This window comes from Dryobates pubescens, chromosome 2 (assembly GCF_014839835.1).
Source record: "Dryobates pubescens isolate bDryPub1 chromosome 2, bDryPub1.pri, whole genome shotgun sequence".
In the NCBI taxonomy this organism is placed as follows: domain Eukaryota; kingdom Metazoa; phylum Chordata; class Aves; order Piciformes; family Picidae; genus Dryobates; species Dryobates pubescens.
The window spans coordinates 16274566-16297221 of NC_071613.1; the positions used below are offsets into that span (position 1 = coordinate 16274566).

At 47.1% G+C, this 22656-nt stretch overlaps 1 protein-coding gene across 1 annotated transcript; it reads right to left on the reverse strand.

Moving 5' to 3' along the window:
• Nucleotides 1–1550: 1550 nt before the first annotated feature.
• On the reverse strand, nt 1551–21533 carry STON1 (stonin 1). Its single transcript, XM_054171071.1, has 4 exons — nt 21418–21533; nt 8527–10522; nt 5319–5521; nt 1551–4289 (listed from the first exon to the last, which is right to left on the reverse strand). Exons 2-4 carry the CDS (start codon nt 10469–10471, stop codon nt 4215–4217), a joined length of 2223 nt encoding a protein of 740 aa, XP_054027046.1. The 5' UTR covers nt 10472–10522; nt 21418–21533; the 3' UTR covers nt 1551–4214.
• Between the last annotated feature and the right edge of the window lie 1123 nt (nt 21534–22656).

The following is a 22656-nucleotide window of genomic DNA, read 5'->3' on the forward strand; positions in this document are numbered from 1 at the left end:
CAAGATAGCTGTTTTGCATTTGCAGGTGCTCACCAATGAAAATGGATCTGAGCTGTATTTCCCAGCATTGCTACAGAGGCAGCAGCACAAGGCAAGTGAAAAGGTTATTTGATGTATTTTAAGCCCATTCTTTGAATGTTGCCCCACTACCCTCTGCCTTACTCCCACAGTTCTCCACAGAGCTTTGACTATTTCCCTACTAACAGCTCATTCCAAGGACAGGCACTGAAATTCATGAAAGGCTTCATCACTTGTCACTACATTGCAATCAAATATCCCAGAGAGATCAGAGGAAGAGCTCAGTAAGAAAAGCTTCTTTGGCTCACTATTGTTATGCAAATAAGGCAGGAAAAGGGTCTGCCATAAATGATCACTAATGGCTTTCTGCAACTGCCTTTATCTAAGATGAGGAGTGGTGTCCCTCCCTCCACAGAGCTGGCTTTGAAAGTCTCCAGAGAAGGAGACTCCATAACCTCTCTGGGCAGCCTGTTCCAGTGCTCTGTGACCTTCACAGTAAGGAAGTTTCTCCTCATGTTGAGGTGAAACTCCTGGCTTCTAGCTTATATCCATTATTCCTTGTCCTATTACCAGGTGCCACTGAAAAGAACCTGTCCCACTCCTCCTGACACCCACCCCTCAGGCAGTTATAGACATTAATAAGATCCTATCTCAGCCTTCTCTTCTCCAGACTAGACAGTTCCATGTCCCCCAGTCTCTCTTCATAGGAGAGAGGTTCCAGTCCCTTCATCATCCTCATTGCTCTTCACTGGACTCTCTCTTTCTTCAACTGGGGAGCCCCAAACTGAACACAGTATTCCAGGTGTGATCTCACCAGGGCAGAGTCGAGGAGGAGGAGAACCTCCTTAGACCTGCTGGACACACTTTTACTAATGCACCCCAGGGTACCATTGGCCTTCTTGGCCACAAGGGCACATTGCTGTCCCATGGATAACTTACTGTCCACTAGGACTCCTAAGTGAGCTGCTTTCCAATGCCTGATCAGCTGATAGCTGATCAGTTACACCAAGCTGTAAACCAAGCTGGATAAATTTCCAGTGAGGGGGGCAAGAAACTGCTAGTGTGAAATACAACTTTATTTATTGGGAATCAATATGCAGTCTACAAAATGTTAATTACAAGGTTATCAACATGATGTGTTTCCAATCTGAAAGTGACCAAAGGCCCACATAAAAGTTCTTATTCTCCCATTAAGAATTAACAGCACTGCTTCAGAGTCATAAAAAAAATCATAGCTATGAACTACTACCTGTAGCAGTTAGTTGCTGTCTTTAGTCAACAACAAAGAAGACAAATCAAGGTGAAATAGGAGGTGTGGATACCAATACTGCAGCTAAGAAGGTTCCTCAGGTAAAATAAAAGCAATGCATGATAGGATTTTCTTCTTTTCAGTGTGCTTTTGGACAATGAATACAGAATGTGGAGGGGGGGAAAAAACCAACAAACAAGCAGCATAAAAAATGAAAGCTGCTGATCTCCCCTGCCCCCAGCACACCCAGAAACAAGGAAAGGCAGCAAGAGTGAGGAATGGCAAGGGTTAGAATTAGCAGGACAAAGAAACCTCCATCAAAGCCTGAGGTGACCTTGCAGGATTCATTCAAGGCTCTGCAGACAGAGCACGGCAAGGAACCTGCATCTGGTAGGCTCACAGGCCCTGGTGAGCCAGCCAGAGCAGCTCCCTGCCAGGGAACTACTACAGCCATCAAGAAAAAAGGAGCAGGGAAGAGTAGTGAATGACCTTTCTGTGATACCTCTTCTGAAAGGCACAGAGGCACCCACTTGTGTCCTACCATCAAGCTAGAGAGGTGAGTTGCCCACCAGGGGCTTCCATCAGGGATGCAACACAGAGGTTAGCAGACCTTGCAGGTCCCACTGGCTATTATCCACTGCTGCTGTTTCATCTGGGCAGCAACAACACAGCAGTGAGCAACCTAAAGATCATCAAGAAGGATTTACAAGGCACTGGGAGCAGCAGTGAAGGATTTGGGGGTTGAAAGGGATGACAGAATAGGAAAAAATTCATAAATGGTTGAGGGAGTGGTGTCCTGGTGTGATGGTTTGGCCCTGGCCTGGATGCCAGATGTCCACCACAGCTGCTCTATCACTCCCCCTCTTAAATGGACAGGGGGAGAGGGCAGGGCTTTGGCTATCTGAGCCACAAAGCTTACTTTCAGAGATCTGGTCTGCTGGGGGCCAGTGGGGGTCCATCTTTCAGAGAAGGGGAAGATCATCCTTAGCCACAAGCTTTCCAATCTAGTTGAGGAGGGCTTTAAACTAGAGCTGCTAGGGGAAGGGGTGCTCAAGCCATCCCACATCAAAGCCAATGGCACCAATAGTCACCCTGGGCCTGGAGTTGGACTGCAGGCTGTGAAGGGAACGCTTGAAGAGCAGGAAAAGGGAACCCCCAGTCAGTAAACCAACTTCAATGGAGCCTCAACTTAAATGGCTCTATGCTAATGCACAGAGCATGGAGAACAAGAGAAGCTACAGACTTGGGCATGCCTGCAGGGCTCTGGTGTTATTGGCATTGCTGAGACATGGTGGGATGGTTCCCATGTGTGTGGCATTAGATGGGTACAAGCTCTTTAGGAAAGACAGGGAAAAGGGGAAAGGGTGTGGCCCTCTACAGCAAAGACCAACTGGAGTCCATGGAGCTTAACCTGGGGACAGAAGAAGAGGTGACAACTGACAGGTGAGGACTGAAGGGAAGGCAATGGAAAGTGACATCATAGTGGGGGTCTGCTACAGGCCCCCTGACCAAGACGACCACGTGGGTGAGGCTCTCAATAAACAGATAGGTGCAGCTTGCATTCACAAGCCATTGTCCTCATGGGAGTGTTCAACCACTCTGATGCCTGTTGGTAGGACAACATAAGAGTGAGACACTGAAACAGGTTGCCCAGGGAGGTGGTAGAAGCCTCATCCCTGGAGGGTTTTAAGGCCAGGCTGGATGTGGCTGTGAGCAACCTGCTGTAGTGTGAGGTGTCCCTGCCCATGGCAGGGGGGTTGGACTTAGATGATCCCTGAGGTCCCTGCCAACCCTGACAATTCTATGATTCTTAAGTGCCAAAAGTTTGTGGAGAACAGGCCTAACACATTGATAGGCATCTCAGTTAGCTGCCTGCTGAAGCATCACAGCTTCACTTCTCCTTCCCATAGTCCATTCCTGCATCATTTTCCACAGAAAACATCTTTAGAGCCAGTAGCATGAAAATCTCCCCATGCATGGAAAGACTGTCTCACCTGTCACTTCTTCTGTTTGTGGGGAAAACCCCCTGCTGGTGTAAATCCTCCAAGCTTCATCAAATTGAGTGTGTCTGGACTGACTGAAGCTTGCTGAGGATCTGACTCTTGTCTCACTTGCTGCAGTAGTGAAAAAGATTTGTCTGATGCTGGCAGAGAAACTGCAGCCACATCTGCCATATGGGTTTTTGCCCAAGAGATTACTTGGAGTGAATCTATAAAGTGCTGGGGAGGGAACACTCACAGCAACAGAAAAATATTGCAGACAATATTATTATTGCAGAGGAATTTGCCCCATTTGACCAATTACATCACTCAGTTTCCAGCTCATTAATTGAGGCTCTTGTTGAGAATAATCTTATGTCCTGCTCATCCCTCTCAGGAGGACTTCAGTTTTCAAACACCACTAAAAGATGCACTTGATTCTGCTGGCCCTTGCATTGATGCTGTTCTGCATAGAAGCACTTTGGCAGTTTGATTGCTGAACCACAGAACAGCAGGGGCTGGAAGGGACCTCAAAATCCCCCTGCCAGAGCAGGATCACCTATACCAGATCACACTGGAATGCACCCAAATGGGTTGCTGAGTATTATATATCCAAGTGCCAGGAACTCTGAGGAGTGCCATTAGGTTTCACTATGGAGTATGAGATCATTCCCAAGTCACAGACACACAACAGAAACAGAATATTTTACAGTCTGTCAATTAAGTGCTCACATCCTGCAACCCTTTACAAGGAGACCTTGCTTCCCCTGACAGGAAGTTTACTTGAACACAGGCCAGGCAAACAAGTACTGATTGGCAGAATCAAACCCAAAAGCACTGAAAATAACAGAGACAAATTCAGTGACCATTTTTATCCTAAACTAGGTCACTGTGCTGCTTCTTACAATAGAATTTCCTATGTAAATTGATTCCTACTCATATCCCAGGATGGTGCCTCCTGTCCTCTTCTACTGCATTAGGCAGTTGCCAGCCCTGTCTGGATCTTCTCCATCAAGCCTAATCCACTTCTTTTCAATTTCAACCTGTAGTTAGGAAACAAACAAAAGGGGGGGGGGAACCCAAACAAATAAAAACCAGGTAGAATTAACAAGCAGCCTGGCATGAGAGTACTGCTGCATGGAGGGCATGAATAAAAGCTTTGTCACAGGATCAAAACGTTCCCAGATCCAACATACTTGGATCCCACTGCTCCCAGAAATACCTCAACCTGAGGGAACAAAAAAGTGAAAACCAAGCAAGGCTGCCTTTGCAGCTGTGTTTGTCAGCATCCCCTTTGGTCAGCCAAGGAATTATTGCATTATTTTATCTATTCTTTTGCAAAAAGGGAAAAAAACAAGTCATTATCACAAACACTGCTTTAGTTTAGAGCAAGACAGATGCTCTTTTACCTCTTCCCAAAGGGGTAAAAGGAAAATCCCTCCATGCTGGACTGGATAGAATTGGGAAGTTTAGATGGAAGTGCTATTCATGATGACATAACACAGTACACAGCATATAAAGCACACAAAAATCCACAGCCCACCTTGGCCATGGTTCTCCAAGAAGCTCCTTAGGCCAAAGCTTCACACAAACCTCCCTCTTAAATCAGGCCAACAGCCTAGGCCTCAAATATCCCCACCCCATTCTTCCTTGCTACTGTCCACCCCCCACACCAGGCCCAAAATGATGCAGCTAGAAATTCAGCTTTGCCCAGGCTTCTAGCAAGGTGCTCAAGGCCAAACCCCTCTCCCATACCAAACTGGAGACAAGGGAGCCGAGCTGCGGGGGGAGCAGGGAGAGGCAAAGAGCAGAAGCAGCTTGTGCTGTCCCTTTATAAAGGCTAGATGCAGGCATGCTGGAAATGAAATAACATCATTTCCTGTGTCCATCCACTGGGCTGGGCTCTCTGGCCCTCAGCTTTAGGGTTTGTAAAGGCACCAGGGCTCAAACCATAACACATACATAAAGATAGGTTCAGAACACAAAGCAAACCCTGAATAGGGGAGTGGGGTGGAAGACAAAGAGAAAGAACCCAAACAAACAAACAAACACTGAAACCAGCTTGAAAATACCTGACAGTTGTAAAAAGCTTTCTGGACCACGTGTTTCTGGGGCTGCAGATCACTCTCTATGCCCAGTGACTTGACTTCTGTTCCTGAGGCACAGGTGTCATGGACCACAAACTGGACAGTAGCAAATGGATACCAGTCAGATGGTATTTCCTGGTCTGATCCCAGTTCCAGTTTGTAAGACAGGCTGTGTGGATGATCAGAACCTTGCAAAAGAAACAAACAAACCCCCCACCATCAGTTACTTATCTTTTCTTTGTCTACAGTGCCCTCTGCTAGCAAGAGGACTGTGTGCAGGTCTGGAGCCCTCAATATAGGAAGGACATGGAGCTGATGGAGCAGGTCCAAAGGAGGGCCCCAAAAATGATCAGGGGGTTGGAGCACCTCTGCTACAAGGACAGGTTGAGGGAGCTGGGGTTGTTCAGCCTGGAGAAGAGAAGGCTCTGGGAATATCTAATAGTAACCTTCCAGCAGGTGAAAGGGGCCTGCAAGAAGACTGGAGGGAGACTGTTTATAAAGGCCTGCAGTGATAGGACAAGGAGTAATGGCTTCAAACTAGAGCAGAGCAGCTTTAGATTGGATGTTAGGAACAGGTTCTTTACTATGAGGGTAGTGGAACACTGAAGAGGCTGCTCTGGGCAGCCTGACCTAGTTGAGAAGGCCCCTGCTGACTGCAGAGGGGGTTGGACTAGATGACCTTTGGAGGCCCCTTCCAACCCAGACCATTCTGTGATTCTAAAAGAACACAGCTCTGGTTGTTTGCTGACTGCAAAGGTTCTTCTGTCTGCTGCAAATTCTTGCTCTCCCCCTCTGAACAATAACAACCAAAAAGCTGAACCAAATAAAAGATCAGCAGAACTATGAAGCTAGGTACACATTGCCATCGGGCAGGCACACAGCACACACAGTGACCTTGCTGCATCTACTCACACTATTGAAGCCCTTTCTCACCTGAATGATGAGTACTCAAGGAACTTTGATTTGAGGAAGGCTTATGAAGCCAAGCCACCACAGAATCACAGAATGTTAGGGGCTGGAAGGGACCTCAAAAGATCATCCAATCCAACCCTGCTGCCAGAGCAGGATCACCTACACCAGATCACACAGGAACACATCAGGCAGGTTTTGAATATCACCAGAAAGGGACTCCACACCCTCCCTGCGCAGCCTCTTCCAGTGCTCTGTCATCCTCACAGGATAAAAACTTTTCCTCATGTTTCCCTGGAACTTCCTATGCCTGAACTTCCACCCACTGCCCCTTGTCCTGTCACTGGGCATCACTGAGCAGAGCCTGGCTCCATCCTCTGGGCACTCACCTTTGCATGTTTATCAACATGAATGAGGTCACCTCTCAGTCTTCTCCTCTCCAAGCTAAGAGCCTCAGCTCTCACAGTTCCATGTGAACATAAGGAAAAACTTTTTCTCTGTGAGGGTGAGAGAGCTCTGGAACAGGCTGCCCAGAGAGGTTGTGGATTCTCCTTCTCTGGAGGCTTTCAAAACCCACCTGGACATGCTCCTGTGTGACCTCCTCTAGGTGATCCCTGCCCTGGCAGGGGGTTGGACTGGATGATCTTTCAAGGTCCCTTCCAGCCCCTAACATTCTGTGATTTTTCTCCCTGCAAGAAACACATTATGACATTGTACACATTTCTATGGATTTGCCTTCTTGCAGATTATTTAAGCCCACTGTGGGACAGAGCTATTTTGAAACTCTCTTAACTGCTTACAGAAAACTGAGAGAGATGTTTCAAATTTGACCAGGAGGCATTACCACCAAAATGCTTTTTCCAACCCAGGAACATTTCAAGCTTTGCAGATATCAGCCAGAGGAATTATTTAAATGTCAACAGTTTAAGCCATTGGATAGAAGATAATGGAAAGCTATAGAAGGACACAAAAATATTAAAAACAAACCCACAAAGCAGTTCTGACTTTCAAATATAAATCTGAAACTAACTGTGCATATCAAGTCTTGAGGAGAAGCAACTGCAAGGAATTAAGGACTCTGGCACCTTGATTTTGCAGAAGCAAACCAAAGAGTCAGTTCTGTAAGCCTTGGGAAATCACAGAGGTCACAGCAGCACAGCACAAACCCTTGAAGCCTGGAGTGCAGGACACCCATGTCTACAGATTTGGAAGACCTGAAGAATCTCCTTCTGCTTAGTAGTTCTCATTTATCTCTCCATCAGCTCCTCTGCCTTCCCTGCTCACTTCCCAGTCCTCCAACCCCTCCCATACTGCCTGCCCTTATCTACCCTCTCTCTAACACTTCTCTCCCCCCAGCTTTAGCTCTGGCTTAGTTCCCTGCCTTGTGTTAGCCCATCTGCCAATGCTTTGTCTCCTCTGCTTCCCTGCTGCTCATTGCCCGGCAGCCACTCACATCTTTTTGTCCTTCATCTGGCCACTGCTGAGAAAGGTAACAAAAAATGTTTCTATAAATACATCACCAGCAGAAGGAGAGCTAAGGATGGACATGGGAGGAAACACTAAGACAAAGGATGATGAAAAGGCTGAGGTATTCAGTGCTGCCTTTGCCTCAGTCTCTAGCAGCAAGAGCACTTGTTCTCTGGGTATCCAGGCCCCTGAGCTGGTAGATGGGTAAGGGGAAAGGAATGAGGCCCCAAGGCTCCAATGAGAAATGGTTTGCAACTTGCTACACCATTTAGACACACACAAAGCTACAGGACCGGATGGGATCCACCCAAGGGTGTGGGGAAGGAGCTGGCAGAGGAGCTCACCAAGCCACTCTCCCATCAATTTTCAGCAGTCCTGGCTAACTGGTGAGGTCTCAATGGACTGGAGGTTACCAAATGTGATGCCCATCTACAAGGGCTGGAAGTATGATCCTGGGAACTACAGGCCTGTCAGTCTGGCCTTAGCACCAGGGAAAATCATGGAGCCGATCATCTTGAGTGCCATCATGTGCCACATACAGGACAAGAAGAGGATTTGGTCCAGTTAACAGGGGTTTATCAAGGGCAAGTCCTGTTTGACCAGGGGGAGAGAGAAGGAGGGAGGGGGAGAGAGAGGGAGAGGGAGAAAGAGGGGGAGATAAGGCTATATTCTCTTTGTCCTAAAAGGTTCCTCCATGTTCTCTCAACACCAACATTCATCTGAAAACCCTCATTATGGAAGCTGATAGAGGCCCAGAAGCATAAAAGCAGATCAGAGGTGCCCCCAGGCCCTTCCTTTGATAGCACAACTGATTTACTTGAGTTTTTCTCTGGCAGCCTGTCTATCTTCCACACCACAGCCCTGTAGGCACTCTCGTATTTGGCCGTTCCAACTGAGACTTGAATCACGGGGTCCGACTCCACCTCGTGTAAAGCACCAAGGCACGTCCTCCTGTTCATTTTGGCTTTGAGGGACTTCTGCCTTTGGAGGTTCATGGTCCAAAGTGCTTTGATCCACTGTGTGGGGACGGGAAAGCGTATCATGACATTTTCACAGCACCTGCCGGCGGGTAAAGGCGGCGGGGCCGCAGCGCTTGAGGACATGTTCAGAAAAGCCTGAAGTTCAACATAGGCTCCCTGAACCACCACCGCAGCCTTCACAGAAAAGGGAAGGTCTTGCCCATTGTACCCTGTCCTGAAGCGCATCAGCTCCAGCCTGCAGGCATCCGGGGGGGAGAACTTAACGATCCGCGACTGGCGGAAGTCCTGCGCTTTGACGCAGCTGTGGAAGCGGCAGTCGAGGATCTCAATCCACTTCTTCTCTTCCTCCTTCTCAAAGTATCGCTCGTCCCGCTTCTGGAGCTCCAGGTCGTTCAGGGTCAGGAAGCAGTCAGCGCTTCCATTCACAAAGCACAGGCAGTAAACGTGCGTGACCACAGTGCTCTCCACAAGCTTTCCTTCTGCCTTAGTGACCTTCCCCCAGAAGTTATCCACTATTTCCAGAGTCATTTCTTGCTCTTCGTAGTTCCTCTTTTGTCTGGGAACGGCAGGAAGCTTCATCAGCTCTTCCTCGACCGTGACCAGGAAATCGGTGAAGTCGTCGTAATCCGTGGTGCCCAGCTTTAACATCTGCTCCACCTCTGCCTCGTGGATCACCTCTGCTTTAGGATGGTACCTCCTCTTCTCTGTGTAAGACACGCACTCGATCTTCACCGTGTGGATCTTTCCCAAGACATTATAGCTCTCCAGCTTGGGTTCAGACAGCTTACAGTGCGGCTGCAGCTGGAACTCCTTGAAAGGTTTCTCCAGACCCTTTTCGTAATACATCTGCAACACACCTCCAGCTAGGACGCTGAGGTAAATGGGGCCCCACTGGCGAGACGACATCATGTTCTTCTTTTCAGGTATCCTCAGCATGAAGGGCCACCCCTCTGCTTGCTGGCTCCTGAAGAGGCTGCGTGGGACAGCAGGCGAGAGCTCGTGCCACGTGTGAGCGCTGGAGGTGGGCGAGCTTCCCGTGGCGGCGCCGCTGTCGGCTTGCAGGTGCTCCAGCCTCTCACAGATGTAGCTGAAGGAGCCCTGGTTGAGGCTCTTCTGGTCGTGGCAAGTTTCTTTGTCTTTAGGGTGGGAGCTGCTCCTGTCAAGCGCTTTGTCCTTCTTGTGCGTGCTGGCGCTAGCTGGAGATGTGCCGAGCGAGCAGCCTGCCTTCCAGAAAGGACTGGAAAAAGCACAGTCACCCTGAAAGTATGGGAAATGCCCTGGTGCTGATCCCAGCTCTCCTGACTCCTCACAGCTTCCTGAAGGATTAGGGCTTCCTTCATCGGTTGATTTGGAGACCAAAGCCTTAGCTGGATGGTCGTCAGGCAAAGCGCTCAAAGCAAAACTGCTGGGTTTCTGCAAGGCTGGGGATGAGCAACCCCCAGGTGACGGAAGGGGGTTAACATTTGGTGGCCATTCAGGGATAGGATAAAGGATGTGAATCCCAGGCTTTGGGATGCATGGACTTCCTGGGTAGTCTCTGGTAGGTGTAGTAAGTGGAGAGTTGCTGGGGGGCCCAGGACTTAAGTAGAAGTCAACTACAGGAGATGAGAGTGGAGTGCTGCCTATAGAAGATGACCTACTTGAAGATTCATGCACACTACTGAGGTTGAGTTTAAGGCCATTGGCTTTACAAGTACTCTGATTATCAGCTGATTTCTGAGATGACTGGAAGGGAGGCTCATCATCAAAGGTGACCCAATTTGCTGGATTTGTGGAACACATCTTGTAGGAGACGCTTGGGGCACTTGCACACCTGTATCACCCGCACACCATCTACAAAGAAACAACAGACATCAGCAGAGGTAAGTTCTCCTGCAAGACAAAACAAACCCAACCCTTGTAAAACTGGACTTGTAAACAACTTAGCCCTAAGGATAAGTGATACGTCCTTGTGGAAAGGCAGATTACAAGCATCCACCAGAGATAAAACACTAAGGGAACACAAAGTCAAGTCACAATACATACATCTGCTAAGCACTGAATTGGCTGGCAGCCTGGAAAAAGGACAGGTCTTTAAGCCAATTAACAAATGGCACTTCAGCCAACAAAGCATCTTTGTTAATCAGCTCAGTTAGATGTCCTCAGAGCAGGACTGCAAGCAGTAAATATTTAGTCTTGCCTTCATGGTTCTAAATTATATAATCACAGAGTGGCTTCAGTTGGAAGGAATCTTGAAGATTACCTAGTTTCAAACTCCCTGCCATGGGCAGGGGCACCTCCTACTAGACCAGGATGCTTAAAGCCTTATCCAGCATTGTCTTCAACTCTTCCAGGGGTGAGGCATCCACAGCTTCCCTGGCAACCTGCTCCAGTGTCTCACCACCCTTTACTATGGTAAAGGACTAGTCTAAATCTGCCCTGCTCTAGTTTAAAACATTGCCCTTTGTCCTATCACCACAGGCCCTTATAAAAAGTCCCCCCCCCCAACTTCCCTGCAGGTCCCTCTCACACACTGGAATGTAAATCCTTATGCAGAGTATGTTGTCTCCCAAGTTCTTCCTCCCCACTGGTCTTGGCTGATAAAGCAGCAAACAATAGATCGCTAATGAGTGAGGAGGACTCGAGTACAAAGAAGCACCACAGGGCAACAAGCAAACATCACTCATGTGACAAAAAGTTATTCTTGCTGTGTCAGAACTGATTCCCATTTGCCTGAAAGCACACAAGAAGGCAGCGTTCCTAGAGATAAAGCCACCTGCACAAATGTTACTCCATTCATTAAGGTTGGGCACCAGTGATGTAAAGCTACTCCCCTTGGGGCACAGACAGAGAGAGTTCATGAACTGCATGACACTACAGCCTGTAACCACAGAACTGAGAACAGCCACTCTCTGAGAACGCTCCATTTCTAGAGAGGATGTGGTAGTTTCAGGCTATGCCTTTAAGAAATTTTCACAGATCTTGAACAGAAAGTAGCAAAATGTAAATAAATCACTACTGGGTGTTAAAAAAGTAAAATAATGATAGTTCTAAACAATCTCACTGGAGAGATAAAGGCCTTAGGCTACTTGTACAAAACAATCTCTCTCTTCTTGATTCCTCGGGCTGGGAGATACTAACCTGCTTTTGCTTGACCTTGGCTGCACTGCTTTGGCTAAGGCTAACAAAATACCTCTCTGCTCCTTTCTCTTGTCCCTTTTTTGTATGAGGAGGTAAGGGGGGGAGCAGGGAGGGAGAAGCTAGTAGCTTCCCCTGGTCAAAGACCAGGGGTTTCTTGTGCTGTAAATACCTGTAAATATTGTAGCTGCTGTATATTTTGTACAGATTCATTGCACTCCATTGTGGATAGTAGTTCTGCTTGTAAACACAGCTTCCATTTGCTTCCAACTGAGCTGCTCTGGCAAATTTCATTTTCAACCCAGCACAGATGGCAAAGTGAAATCTTCAGGCTACAAGTCATTACAAGAGCCATCAGGCCCAGCCAGCATGGGTTCATGAAGGGGAGGTGCTGCTTGACCAACCTGATCTCCTTCTGTGATCTAGTGACCCACCTGGTGGATGAAGGAAATGCTGTGGGTCTTGTCTACCTGGACTTTAGTAGAGCCTTTGACAGAGTCTCCCACAGCATTCTCCTTGAGAAACTCGTGGGCACTCTTTGCTGAATCCCCTTCCATGATACTGTATGCTTGTAAGTACTGACAACAATCATAAAATCATCATAGAATGGCTTGAGTTGGTAAGGACCTTAAAGATCATCTAATTCCAACCCCCCTGCCATGGACTTCCTACTAGATCAGGCTGCTCAAAGCCTCATCCAGCCTGTTCTTAAACACTTCCAGGGATGAGGAATCCACAACTTCTCTGGGCAATCCATTACAATGTTTCACTACCCTCATGGTGAAGAACTTCTTCCTAATGTCCAATCTGAATCTGTCCTGCTCTAGTTTAAAACCATTGCCCCTCCTTCTATCACCACAGGCCCTTATAAAAGTCCCTCATCAGCTTTCTTGTAGGCTCCCTTCAGGTACAGGAAGACTGCTATAAGGTCTCCCTGGAGCCTTCTCCTCTCCAGACTGTACACACCTAACTCCCTCAGCCTGTCCTCACAGAGAGGTGCTGCAGCCCTCTGATCATCTTATTGGCCCTTCTCTGGACCCTCTCCAACAAATCAATTTCCTTCTTGTGTTGAGGGCTCTGCAGGTGGACAAAATGGAGTAGGACTCTGGTCCATTAATTTTTGAAGCCTTGACTTTTCTGTTCAGTGCAAACATTTGCACTATGCTAGTTATTTGATAAGCACTCTCCTCTGCACTTACAGAGAGAAAAGGAGCAAACAAGTCCCAAATGACTGTCATAGCTCAGACACACACAACTGCCAGTGTATCCTTCACCCACACAGCCACTTCATCAAGCACAGCAGTGGAAAGAAAAAATCTCATCTATTTGGTCTCTTGACTTGGTCACCAGTTTCTCCTCATGACCCACACCCTTCTCTCCCTCCAGCTGTTAGCATTGCTCCTTCAGCAGTATATACTGATTATTTCTGGAGTGGGAAATCTCCCAAGTGTTCAGACTTTGCTTCACCTTCAGAAGCATTGCTTGCTAACGGCAGCTTACATGATGCTCACTCAGAGCACAGCCTTTTCCTCCCACAGCCAGGAGCACTGGGCACAGTGCTAAATAAAGAACATTAGGAGGCTGCCTCAAAGGCTGCCATTAAAAACTCTTTTGGCCTTCACAAGAGATAAGTGACCCCAAAAACCACACTGAAGGACGGGTGAGAAAGCCTTTCTGTCTGGATGGACTTCAGGCACAGTGCAGTGTGAAGCTCAGTGGAAATGACAGTGAGTTGAGCAGCCTGAGGAGACACAGCTGTTCACACAATCACAGAACACATCTGGCTGGAAGAGACCTCAAAGATCATCCAATCCAACCCTCAACCCAGCACTAAACCATGGCCCTAAGTGCTAGGTCCACACACTGCTTAAACACCTCCAGGGATGGGGACTCCACCACAACCCTGGGCAGACCATTCCAATGGGAAGAAATATTTCCTAGCTTCAAGCCTGAACCTCCCCTAGTGCAGCTTGAAACCATTTCCTCTGGTCCTGTCCCTTTCCACTAAGGAGAAGAGACTGCCCCCTCCTCGCTCCAACCTCCTTTCAGGTAGCTGTAGACAGCAATGAGATCTCCCCTCAGTCTGCTCTTCTCCAGACTGCACATCCCCAGCTCCCTCAGATGCTCCTCGTAGGCCCTTCATGAGCCTTGTTGCCCTTCTCTGGGCCTGCTCCAGCCCCTCAATGTTTTTCCTGTAGTGAGGGGTCCAGAACTATACACAGTACTTGAGGTGTGGCCTCACCAGTGCTGAGCACAGGGGGATGATCACCTCCCTGTTCCTGCTGGCCACAGTGTTCCTAAACCAAGCCAGATGCCATTGGCTTCTTGGCCACCTGGGCACTGCTGACTCATATTCAGTTGACTGTCAACCAGTACCCCCAGGCCCCTTTCCAAGTTGCAGCTTTCCAACCACACATCCCCAAGTCTGTAGCATAGCATGGGGTTGATGTGACCTAGGCAGACAACCTGGCACTTGGCCTTGTTGAACATTTGTGTGACCACAGCCACACTTGAAGGGGCAAATAACCAAACCCTGAGATATGACATTGAAAAAGAAAACATTTAAGAGGAATGTAAGTAAAATACAAATGCTGTTCACAGTCACAAATACATTTTGCAGCCTGTCTCACTTTCTTGTTAAAAATGAACTTTTTCAGCATCCTTTATTACTTCCAGATGTTTAATTTTGTTTTCCCCTATGTCTGTTACTGTAACTGTGATGTTACAGCCTATTTGGCAGGCTTTTTTCCTGTTCCAAAACAAACAAAAAAAGGAGATTTGAAATTCACCTACCAGCTATTTAACTTCAGTCAATGTCTTTCAAGAAAATTCCTTTCCCAGATGGAGCTCTCACCTGCAGTGAAATACCTTCAATGTACCTATCAGAGGCTGTAGCTTTCACCTTTCATTACTCTTCCAAATACATGTTTTGACAAAGAAAAAGAAGAAAGGAAAAGACCCTGATGTTAATAAAAACACACATGCAAGGAGGATGGATTTGTACTACTGTAGGTTGAACTAGATCGTGGTTCCCCTGCTATTGCTCACTGATCCCCAAAGCTGACTGCTAGGAATGGAGGGAAAAAGCACAGATGGTTCTTTAAAAGCTCTTTCTCTAAGGTCAGGCTAATAAAAGGAAATACAGATTCTCATGGGATTTGGGCTGCACCACTCTCTGGAGCTCACAATGCAGGAAAGACGTGGACCTGATGGAGCAGGTCCGCAGGAGGGCCACGAAAATCATCAGGGGGGTGGAGCACTTCTGCTGTGAGGACAGGCTGAGGGAGCTGGGGGTGTTCAGCCTGGAGAAGAGAAGGCTCCAGGGAGAATAGTGGCTTTCCAGTACCTGAAGGGGGCCTGTGAGTCTATAAGAGGGATGGAGAGAGACTGTTTACAAAGGCCTGCAGCGATAGGATGAGGGGCAATGGCTTCAAACTGGAGAAGAACAGATTTAAATTGGATGTTAAGAACAAGCTCTGCACCATGAGGGTGGTGAAACACTAGAACAGATTGCCCAGAGAGGTGGTTGAGGCCCCATCCCTGGAGATATTCAAGGTGAGGCTCGACAGGGCTCTGGGCAGCCTGATCTAGTTGAGGATGCCCCTGCTGACTGCAGGGGTTTGAACTAGATGACCTTTGGAGGTCCCTTCCAACCCAATCCATTCTATGATTCATCTAGGACTGGTGTTTGTGTAGCTTGTCCTCCAATGCTTTTACATCTGCACAACACTACAAAGTGATGCTGTCTCTCAAGTTCTCTTTTTTGTTTAAGTGCTCTAAATTCCTTCTTAAGAATTAGGATGTTCTTCCTCAAAACTGTAGCAAATGCAGGCTTCAGGACAGATGTGTCTCCAAAAGGCTCCTGAGGGACCACTGTAAATGTAATCCATGGAAGAGGATACAAGATGCCATTAATCTCCAGTCCCACATGTTACAGGGGCCCTAACATTTAAATTACAAGCACGTGTGGCAGCTTGCTCAAATATGCAACAGGAAATGCCATTTTTAGAACCTTGAAAACTGCTAACAAAGAAAGCTGGCTGCAATAACAGCTTTTATGTTGTTTCATAATAAACCATAAAGGAATATGATCCAAAATGCAGCAGCTCCAGCGAGCCCAAAAGCTGCAGCTCAATTCATCCTCTTCTGCCTGAAAACCATCTTCCCATTTATCAGATTAATTCAGTTCCTCTATATCTAATAAACAGTCATTGTGGCTTAATTGCTTCATTTTAATACCTCAAGGATATAAGGAAGAGAAAATCCTATCCCATTACTGGCAGTTTTCATAGGCTCTTTCGTTGTTCTGAAAATCATAGAATCACAGAGCTGTCAGGGTTGGAAGGGACCTCAAGGATCAGCCAGTTCCAACCCCCCTGCCATGGGCAGGGACACCTCACACTACAGCAGGTAGCTCACAGCCACATCCAGACTGGCCTTCAAAACCTCCAGGGATGAGGCTTCCACCACCTCCCTGGGCAACCTGTGCCAGTCTCTCACCACCCTCATGGGGAAGAATTTCTTCCTAACATCCAATCTTAATCTCCCCATTTCTAGTTTTGCTCCATCCCCCCCAGTCCTATCACTCCCTGACACCCTCAAAAGTCCCTCCCCACCTTTCTTGTAGCCCTCTTCAGATACTGGAAGGCCACAAAATCCCAGATTATACCTGAAGGAAAAAAAATCCAGCTCAGCTTTTGTGCCTTGCTGGGGTATCCCCTTTTACCTCTTCCTACAGTGAAACAGCAATAACAACTTGCTGCTTGCTCCAAGGTGCCACTCAAGGTATTGACTTCAATACAGGTACAACTTGGTCCTCAGCTAGCTGAGGGTGCTGACTTGTCACAGAATCAACAAAAAACTTGAGCATACCTTCCACCTGCTTGATTTATGTTTATTTCACAGAATCACAGAATTATTGAGGCTGGAATAAACCTCTGAGATCATCAAGTCCAGCCTATGACCTAACACCACCGTGTCACTAAGTGCCCCGTCCAATCTTTCCTTAAACACTTCCAGGGACAGCAACTCCACCACCTCCCTGGGCAGTCCATGTGCCTCATATTTGGCTGCACTTTTATTTAACTATGGTCTACCTCTCCTAGACACACACAAAAAAAGTTCTCCAACCTATAGCTTTGAATTAACCACAGGCAAAGGGGCACAGCTGATGGAAAACAGGAATTTCTTGGGGTTGGGATAGATACATGGACGAAGCCTTCCACTGCATTACTCATTTCATTACTCTCAGAAAATAAGCAACTGGTGTAACAGTCCAAAAATAGACACCAACTACAAAGGGTAATGCAAAATTGTATTTACATTGCTCACACTCTGGGGCTCGAGCACAGCTGGGAGAAGTTTGGGACTCTCAGCTAATCTATTTAATTTGGAATTCCTTACTCTGGGCCCCAAGAGCTGGGGGGAAGTAAAGCTTTCAGCTTTTGACAGCGTGCACGTCCCCAGAGCAAAGTCAAGCATAACTCAGGCAAATTCCTCTGGCTGGTTCTTGCTTCTGCCTTCCAAGGGGAGTACACAGACAAGTGTTTGGTACTTGCATACCAAAGGATCAAAAAAACAATGTTTTTAAGGGGCATCAACACATACAATCATTGAATGGCTTGAACTGGAAGGGACCCTCAAGACCACCTAGTTCCAATCCCACTGCCATGGGCAGGGATGGTTCCAGCTAGACCAGGTTGCTCAAAGCCTCATCCTGCCTGCTCTTTAACATTTCCAGAGGTGAAGTGTCCACAAATTCTTTGGGTAGCCTGTTCCAATGTCTCACAACAGAAGGAACAAAGGGGTTACATACTGAACACCTTTCACTTTTCCCTGTGAGGGTGACAGAACAAAGGAACAGACTGCCCAGGGGGCTTGGATGTGTTCCTGTGTGATCTGGTATAGGTGATCCTGCTCTGGCATTTGGTTTGGTTGGGATGGATAATCTTTTGAGGTCCCTTCTGTGATTCTGTGAAATGAAACCCCCCAATTAGATGATGGACAGGGTAGGGAAGGAGGCAGAGGTTGCTGGTCTGTCGAGCTGCAGGGAGCAGTGCTGGTGCACCCCTGAAAGGTGCTTCTGTTCTCATTCCCATTCAGTTTACTCAGCCAGCCCTGCTTTATCTTCTCTGAATCACAGTCCTCCTCAGCATCACCATAGTGACTGCATAGGCAGATTTCACACAGCCAGTGGACAGCTGCAGAAAAGTCTCATGTAAACTGTTTATTGACACTAAGCTGACATTTTACTATACAGAAGGCTTGGGGTTGTTTGTTGCTTTTTTAATGGGAAAAAAAAAAAAAAGCCAACAAACCCTCATGATAGTGCTCTGCCTTGTGGCCAGAGCCAGGAAAACAAATCTATTTTTATTTACAGGGCTTCTGCAGGTCACTAAGTTAATGGAATGTTACTGCATCTTCCAAAGCAATTTTTAATCTGTGTTTAGGAAATCTGTTATCATTAGGAAAGCACAAACATCCCATAAAAGTACTCTTGTCACGGCAGCACTGCAGTAGTTTAACATTCCAAACTCCTCCCTCTGGGAAAGGGCAGAGATTTCTAATACTTTACCAAGCACCAGGAATGCAGTTATGGGTGGCTGTCCCAGTCCTGCAAAATAAACAGCCTCTTTTTTTTGGTGTTTGGGGTGGGTTCTTTTGGTTGTTTGAGGGGGAGGGAGGGTTGTGGGGTGCATGTTTAAGGATTAAGCAGCCCTCTATCTGGAAAAAACAAAACAAAACAAAAAGAAGCTGAACATTTTGGCTCGCAGCTCACTTCAAAATACTAAACTGCTCATGGTCAGAAAGAAATTCAGACCTGGTTCTCTGATGGTGTTTGCTGTGTCCAAGGGAAGCGATGGATAAAGCACCACAAAGAACACACGACACAAAAGGACACTTCAAAAACTCTTGCACCAGTCTCAGTGGTGAATAGTCAAAAGTGGGGAAGCTCACAGAAACACTGTATTTAGCAATTTCCCTGAATGACATCATGCATTATCCTGTTGCTTTTATTTTTATCCACATTCAAAATTATCTCATGCTTTAGTGCCCAACAACCAACCACTTCCTGCAGACCAACACATGAGGTGAGACTGACAGAGCTCTTCTATCTGAAGACAGCTACTGGAAACATTTTCTGACAGACCAGCTCTCTCCTCAGCTGCAGGCCAGTCCCCTTCTCCTTGACTTAAAGCCTCACAAGAACACAAGCACTGATAAGAAGGAGGGTCACAATTAAATTCTTGTTTATTTGGCTGGAGGGATTTTTAATAGACACTGATGACAGTCATGTCAGAAAGTAGAATTGGTAATGCAGTCACCTAAAAAAGCTTCATTTGGGCTCCTCTCCAAAAACTGGATAAAGATATGGTAAAGATGAGGGGTTCTGGGGACAAGTTGCTACTGGGGAGATTCAGACTGGATGCCAGGAAACAAAAAACATCACAACTTGAACTATTAGACATTGGAATAAACTCCCAAGGGAGGTGGTGGATTCCCCTACATTGCAGAGTTTCAAGGCCCAGGGTGCTGGGCCATCTCATTTCAACTATATTCTTACCCTGACAGGTTGGACTAGATGGTCCTTGAGGTCCCTTCCAACCTGGTATTCTATGAAAAAACCCAAACTTTTGAAGATAGATCTGTGGGTTTCCTAGCTTTCTGAAGCAGAAAACTTCAGCTTCGATTTATACCAACCAAAAGCCAAAGATAAAGAGCCCTGGACAGGAGCAATCTCGTTTGCCAAAACATTAAGCAAAACACTGTCCTCGACAGTGCATCTCTATTCATGCCACTGGATGCACTGCATGTTGGAGTTCACATTCACACAGAGCAAAACTTAACTTTATATTAATTTGCTATTTAGAGATCTGGATTTGGGCAGCAATTAAGCTTATCATAATGTGATAGAAAAAAACACCATTCTGCACACAAGGAGATGGGGAAAAGAAGAAACAAATCCCAGACTGAAACAAGGACATCACACCTGCCTTCAGGCACAATTTCCCAGTGCTGTGATTTACAACTCCAGCCATGTTCTGTTTTACAAAGTACTTTTGTGCTCAACTGCTTACAAAGAGCTGCCCCAAGGTCCCCTCTCTCTGTGGCTATCCACACAAAGAGTCAAGAAAGCAACTCATCTGTTCTTGGTAACACTTTCTCACTGCAGGTGTGATTTCAGCCCACCAAACCAACTCAAGGGTTTGTCTTCAGCTACTTCTTTTTCTTCTTGTCTTAAAGATGCTACAGAGTTTCAGCATCCAGACAGGGAACAGTGAGTTAACAGCAAAATGAGTAGTTCATATTTATGAGCCTCAGGCTCCAAACTTCTCTTCCCTCTTCTCCAGACAGTCATTACCACTCTCCCAAGAAAAGCTAAGGCCTGTTTGCAGAGAAACCAGGGAGGGTTTCTAGTGTGCTCTACCTCAGAGGAAAAAAGAAAAAAAACACCAGGGAAGGTAAATGGAGACTTCTGCAACTTAACTTTTTTCCAGGCTTTCATAAAATACCTTAGTTGGCATTTCCCCTCTGCACATTCCAGAAGTGCTTTTATTTGCCACAAGCATCAGAAGACCTACACTTCAGAAAAAAAACAAAGCCTCACTGAAAACTTCCCCCTTCAGTGAGGACTTCCTTCTGGATCTGCTCCTGTTGTCTCCCCAAAGCCCCACACTCCACTCACATCTACAGGAGAGATTCCTGTAGCAACAACTTCAAACATCATCAGCCTACATCCATAGTTTTAACACCAGCAGCTGAACCACTAGAAAAGATGAGGAAAGTTCCAGGAATCCATTCATGTATAAAATAATAGGGGGAAAAAACCCCAGCACCACATCTTGACTGCTCTAGTCTCCTCACAAGGCAAAAGTCATGGGAACTCGATCCTGTGGGATCTCTTCACTGATCTCTGCAGCGGTTCCAAGCTCCAGGTACCTCACCCAAAGGCAGCCCCTTTCCATTGCTGCCACTTTAAAGGTAACTAAAAAAAACGATTTAAAAAGGAAACAAAAATAGAGAGAAAAAAACAGAGAAAAAGGGAGAGAAGTTAAAGGAAAGAAAAAAAGAAAAGGGGAAAAGAAAGAAGGAATGCGGGAGAAGAAAAGGGAGGGAGAGTGAGAGAAGAAAAGGGAGGGAGAGTGAGAGAAGAAAAGGGAGGGAGAGTGAGAGAAGAAAAGGGAGGGAGAGTGAGAGAAGAAAAGGGAGGGAGAGTGAGAGAAGAAAAGGGAGGGAGAGTGAGAGAAGAAAACGGAGGGTGAGAGAAGAAAAGGGAGGGAGTGTGAGAGAAAAGCGAGGGGAAAAGAGGGAAAGAAAAAAAAAAAAACGTAAAAAATGAAAGAAGAGCCAAATACACATCTTTCAATCCCCTCCTTAAACCAAAACAAAGCAGCCCCATCCACCGGCCCGTTTCAAGTCAGGACTTCTGTCTGCGCCTCAGCCACAGGGAAAATTCCACTTTTAAGGGAACCTTCATGAGGTCCCCGGGAACCCGCTCCACCGCTCCAGTCCGCTCCCCGGGAGCAGCCTCTGCCGGGACACAGAGAGCGCACAGCCATCCCGCCATCCCGCTCGCCCTGCCTCGCAGCCCCCGCGGAGCCGCTCCTTACCCGCCTCGGCGCCGCCATGAAGTCCCCCGGCCGCCGGCAGAGGCGGCAGCAGCAAGCAGCGGCCGCGCGGGGCCCGCGCCTCGGGCCCGCCCCCAGCCCGGCCGCCGGCTGTGGGGAGCACTCCCTCAACGTTCCTGACGATTTCCTTCTCCATTCCTCCAGATTCCCCTCTCTGTGAGAGAAAAGAGTGCCCAGATTGTTCACGGCCCACAAAAGGGACACCTAAAATAAAGGGGGGGAAAAAAAAACAACAAAACAACCCTGTGCTTTAATAGAGATGAGAACAGGTCTGGTGAGGAGCGGCTGAGGGAACTGAGGCTGCTTCGTGTGGAGAAAAGGAGGCTGAGGGGAAACCTCTTTCTCTGCAACTCCCTGAAAGGAGGCTGGAGTGAGGCAGTTGTTGGTCTCTTCCCCCTAGTATCGACTGATGGGACAAGAGGAAACAGCCTCAAGTTGCACCAGGGGTGGTTTAGGTTGGGTATCAGGAAAAATTTCTTTAGTGAAAGGGTTATCAAACACTGGAACAGGCTCCCCAGGGAGGTGGTGAAGTCAGCGTCCCTGGAGCTATTTAAAAGACGTGTAGATGTGGTGCTGAGGGACGTGGGCTCAAGCCGAGGGCTTGGGTTTTGTAGGGTTAAGGGTTAGACTCAATGATCCACTCATCTTCCACTCAAAATGATTCTGAGACTCAACCCCTTAGAAAGGGTGGAGATCAGCCAGAAATACTGGTTAATACTGTGTCCAAGAGTACATGAAAATATTCAAAAGACTATGAAAAGCAGTCAAAGAGGGGTGAGGAAGAAGCTACAGAAAGAGTCTGTAGTGACTAGAAAAGAAAAACCTCTGAATGTTATGGGTTTAACTCTTCTCAGAACTGTTTATGGAAGATGATAAATACAATTTTGACACAGTAAGGAAATGGTCCATGGCTAAAGATTAATGCTCACAATGGAGAGAGGAAGCCTGTAAAACTTCGTTTGAATAAAGGGAGAGACCACTGGGCAGAATCCCTGTGGGGTCTCTCAAATTGCTGGAGGACAGCCTCCTTTTATGCTAAATTCCCATCCTTTTCCTTTCCCCACAGGTTGAGGTACTGGAAAACATAGATTTCCCTGTCTGTCTCCTCCATGTTCCTCCCTTGCATGTACACCCCTCACACATCCCATCTTCATTAAAATGAGGCTTTACACATCCCTGGCTGGAGAAGTTCATAGCCAATAAGCCTTTGCTGCCTTTAAA